The sequence below is a fragment of the Pelophylax lessonae genome (genome assembly GCF_965119305.1).
Source record: "Pelophylax lessonae genome assembly, chromosome: 8".
In the NCBI taxonomy this organism is placed as follows: Eukaryota; Metazoa; Chordata; class Amphibia; order Anura; family Ranidae; genus Pelophylax; species Pelophylax lessonae.
In genome coordinates, this window is record NC_138775.1 from 15,153,842 (window position 1) to 15,158,088 (window position 4,247).

Genomic DNA, 4,247 nt, shown 5'->3' on the forward strand with positions numbered 1-4,247 from the left:
TATTTATACTGATAAGAACTGGGTGATGTGTTAGGAAAGGATACCACATCATCAACACAGAGGGCCGAATTCAAACAACATCAAAGTGAAAGAACGATGCAGCAGACTAGCCCATTTTGCTGAAATTTCATTGCAGCAGCTCAAAAGGGTATGCCCCCCCCCCCCCCCATGTGCTTGTATGCATTCCTGACAACGCCGGGCATGCTCCCAATGAGACCACAGATGGTGTTCTGGGGTATTTTCTCCCAGATCTGGACCAGGGCATCACTGAGCTCCTGAACAGACTGAGGCGCAACCCAGCAGCATCGAATGGACCAAAATATGTTCCAGAGGCGTTCTATTGGATTTAGGTCAGGCGACCGTAGGGGCCATTCAGCGGTATCAATTCCTTCATCCTCCAGGAACTGGCTGCATACTCTCACCACAAGGCCAGGCATTGTCATGCCCCAGGAGGAACCCAGGACCCACTGCACCACATAGGGTCTGACAATGGGTCCAAGGATTTCATCCCCGATACCTAATGGCAGTCAGGGTGCCATTGTCTAGCCTGTAGAGGTCTGTGTGTCTCTCTGTAGATAGGCTTCCCCAGACCATCACTGACCCACCACCAAGCTGGTCATGCTGAGCTATGTTACAGGCAGCATAACGTTCTCCACAGCTTCTCCAGACCCTTTCACGTCTGTCACATATGCTCAGGGTGAACCTGCTCTCATCAGCGAAACGCACAGGGCGCCAGTGGCAGACCAGCCAATTCTGGTGTTCAATTGCAAATGCCAATTAAGCTCCACAGTGCCAGGCAGTGAACACAGGGCCTACTAGAGGACTTCAGGCCACCCTTTTAAAATCTGTTAGGTCAGAGACATTGACATCAGTAGCCTGCTGGAGGTCATTTTGTAGGACTCTGGCAGTGCTCATCCTGTTCCTCCTTGCAAAGAAGAAGATACCGGTCCTGCTGATGGGTTAAGGACCTTCTATGGCCCTGTCCAGGTCTCCTAGAGTTACTGCCTGTCTCTTGGAATTTCCTCAATGCTCTCAAGACTGTAGACGCATTTCACACAACTGCTACATGCTTGTTCACTAGGGTGCTACTGCTTGTTCACTTTGTAATGAACAAGCACGTAGCAGTCGCGTGAAACGCATCTGTCCTACCCTGCTGTACCTTCTACCACTTAGGTCAATAAAGGATCTTTTCTTCATTGGATTCCGTGGTGTGTGACCATTTTCTTTAATACTATGCACAGCTGCATTAGATTTTACGATCTCCAGTTTTAGTAAATCAACCCCACAGCTTTCAGATCATTCCCTCAGACACTCCCCTACCACACACAAAACACCAGAGAGTCTGAAGTTTACTTTTTCTTTTATTTAACAAAGTTACAGGGGTTTATTCGTTCTCCTCGCTGCGCAGTCTGGCGTTGGGATTTGTCACTTTGATGGCAAGCTGTGCTGCTCTTTCCACAATAGTCTTGCGGTTCTTAGAGGAGACGTTATGAGCGATTTCAGCGCAGAATGACCTGTAGAGGGCAAAAAAAAGTTTCATTAAAAAAACCTTCATACCTAAACTAGTAGAAAAACATGGCTTGAAAGAGGCAGGTGCCTTAAACATTGTCAGAGACCAAGATTAGCTTCTGAGCATACGGAGAAACCTTTGGCAGAGGCATCATACAGCGGGACGTCACTTCCGGTCCCCCATGGTTGGAGTGTACCAGCAGATTGGTGTTCTGTCATCCTAGAGCAGAGGGGGGCTTCAGCCCACACTTTCACTAGAGTCACCACCACCTATGTGCCTCATCCCAATCCCGGATGGCCACAAGTGGTACGGGTCTCAGCTACACCTGGCACGGATTATTGTGCAGAGCAGCTAGTTGATCCTCTCATGCGACTGTTTTTACAATAAAGAGGATTGTTTTTTGCATCCCATGCAGGACTAACTGACTTTGCTATCATTGACCTCCATGGTGGTTTTCTACACATCAGCACTGCTCACATCTGGACATTAGGAGTGTTTGCTGTAATTTATCATTCCTATTGATGCCACCGTTGGGACGTTTTAGCTTTCCCATCCTTGTAAGAGACTGGCCCATAGGGCTAATGTGAAACCCCCTCACCCATGGAACAAACATCCCAAACACAGGCTGTCTTCCATCTAGGTATTGTTTGCACTGGGACAACAGTTTCAGACCTAAACTAGTGCCTAGGGTTTTGCATTTTCCTGTAAAGCAGTGCTTTCTGGAGTAGCAGTCTTATGCACACTGCCTAAAGGCTCGTACACACTAAGAAAATTTGGTGAAAGTTTTTTGTATAGTGCGTACTCAACTTTCTACAGCTGATTCTGACCTTCTGAACGAAAATTTCCAAAGGACAAGCCGTAAATTTCTCGTACGAGAACGAACTATTTTTTCTTAATGTGTACTGTTTACGTACAAGGAAAAAAAAAAAAGAAAAAAAAGGCCCATCTCGTACGAGAATTTGTATACAAATTTCTGTTCATCAGTTCTGATCTGCTGTGAAACAAATGAGGGGAAAAAAGGAAAAAAAAAAATAAAGACAGCTAAAACCTAAAAATTCTTCAGATAGAGCAACCCAAGACTGCCCAATGCCAAAACTGCCCAATGCCACAAAACCAGCAGACCAGAAACTCTGGTTGTCTAAACTGGTCAGCTTTGCTAAGAGCTGCAGAACACAGTGGGCTGGATTCTGCTCCAGATCATAAACACAGCTATGTAACAGTAAAAAAATCTAAGTGTATGGCTGAAATATCTGCTTAAAGTGCAAGTAAAGCTTCATCTGCAACTTGTACCTATAGGTACTGTAAATATCTCCTAAACACGTGTTTAGGAGATATTTACTTTGCATGCAGCCAGTGACACCACTGGCGCATGCGCTCTAAAGGAACGGCTGCCCGTGCCATTCCTTCAGAGCCCTGTGCCACGAATGGCGGCTCCTGCGAGCATGCGCTGGGAGTGACATCATGGCTCCGGGCCAATCAGATGGCCGGACGACACCGAAACAGGAGGGAAGATGGCTGAACACGTCAGCCATGTCACCGGTGAGTGGGCGGCGCTGCGGGGGCTTTGTACTTAGGCAAGTAGTTCATAATGAGCTCGCTGGGAGTGACATCATGGCTCCGGCCAGATTGCCGGAGGACACCAAAACCGGAAGGAAGACGGCCGAACATGTCAGCCATGTCCCCGGTCAGTGGGTGCCGCTGCAGGGGCTTTGTTCTAAGGCAAGAAGTTCATAATGAGCTAGAATGTGATGCATACTAGCTCCATATGCCTTTATCTTTCAGGTTTTGTTTATTTTTTTTCCTGAGGTTTACAACCTCTAAGCAATCGGAAGACCTTTGGCTTTTACTTACTTGTTGCTCATCATTAGAACTTCGAGTTCCTTTACGTTGTGTACAAGGAACTTCTTGAAGCCGGTGGGCAGCATGTGTTTGGTTTTCTTGTTGCTACCGTAACCGATGTTGGGCATCAGGATCTGACCCTTGAACCTTCTGCGGGCTCTGTTGTCAATACCTCTAGGCTTGCGCCAATTGGGCTGTAGGAGAAAAGCAGAATGTCAATCACATGGATCATGTTTTTTGGGTGCCTAATAAAGAATCCTCCACGGAGGAGCACTGCAGCCTGAAAATGCGTAAAATCACCAAGTACCAACCTTAATCTTAACATAACGGTCTGATTGGTGGCGGATGAACTTCTTCGTCCGCTTCTTAACGATCTTGGGTTTTCTCAGAGGTCTAAGAGCCACCATGGTGCCTAAAAAGGAAAAAAAAAAAAAAAAATGAGTTGCTAGAACAGAAATGAAGCATTTTCAAGAGGTTACTAATCCTCCCTACAGATCTTAGGGTTGCTCCAGTATTTACAAAGTCTCACCAAGGGGGAGCTCACTGCAAGATGAAATGGTGAACAAACCAGATGGAATACCTTGACTGCTGTCCACCTTTGATGGTTTGAGATCCATTCACAGTGCTCACTCTTCATTGTGGCCCATGCAAAATACCCAATGCTAGTGGATGTGGAGGAGCATGCAGTGGATGTGGAGGAGCATGCAATGACCCGTGATGCTGTTCCCAGGCCTAGCAACCAAAAGCTGCTCTAAGCTCTGACATAAGCCTAAGTTTTTTTGCAGTGGCCGAAACCGTAAGGGCGGCAGCAGGCTTGACCTACCATCGCCTACCTTAAGCAATTCCATCACTGCCCTGAAGAGGCAATCTGAATGTCTCTCTAACCAATTGATAACTG

General features: G+C 46.8%; 1 protein-coding gene across 1 annotated transcript; it reads right to left on the reverse strand.

Annotated features, from left to right (window-relative positions):
* Positions 1-1,343: 1,343 nt before the first annotated feature.
* On the reverse strand, positions 1,344-3,761 carry LOC309561851 (large ribosomal subunit protein eL32). Its single transcript, XM_082265917.1, has 3 exons — positions 3,661-3,761; positions 3,362-3,543; positions 1,344-1,514 (listed from the first exon to the last, which is right to left on the reverse strand). Exons 1-3 carry the CDS (start codon positions 3,754-3,756, stop codon positions 1,385-1,387), a joined length of 408 nt encoding a protein of 135 aa, XP_082122043.1. The 5' UTR covers positions 3,757-3,761; the 3' UTR covers positions 1,344-1,384.
* Positions 3,762-4,247: the final 486 nt, after the last annotated feature.

Coding starts and splice junctions, on each gene's coding strand:
- LOC309561851 (XM_082265917.1), bottom strand. CDS start 3,756: ATGGTGGCTCTTAGACCTCTGAGAAAACCCAAGATCGTTAAGAAGCGG. Junction 3,544..3,660: donor ACCGTTATGTTAAGATTAAG/GTTGGTACTTGG, acceptor TTTCTCCTACAG/CCCAATTGGCGCAAGCCTAG. Junction 1,515..3,361: donor GTTCTAATGATGAGCAACAA/GTAAGTAAAAGC, acceptor TGCCCTCTACAG/GTCATTCTGCGCTGAAATCG.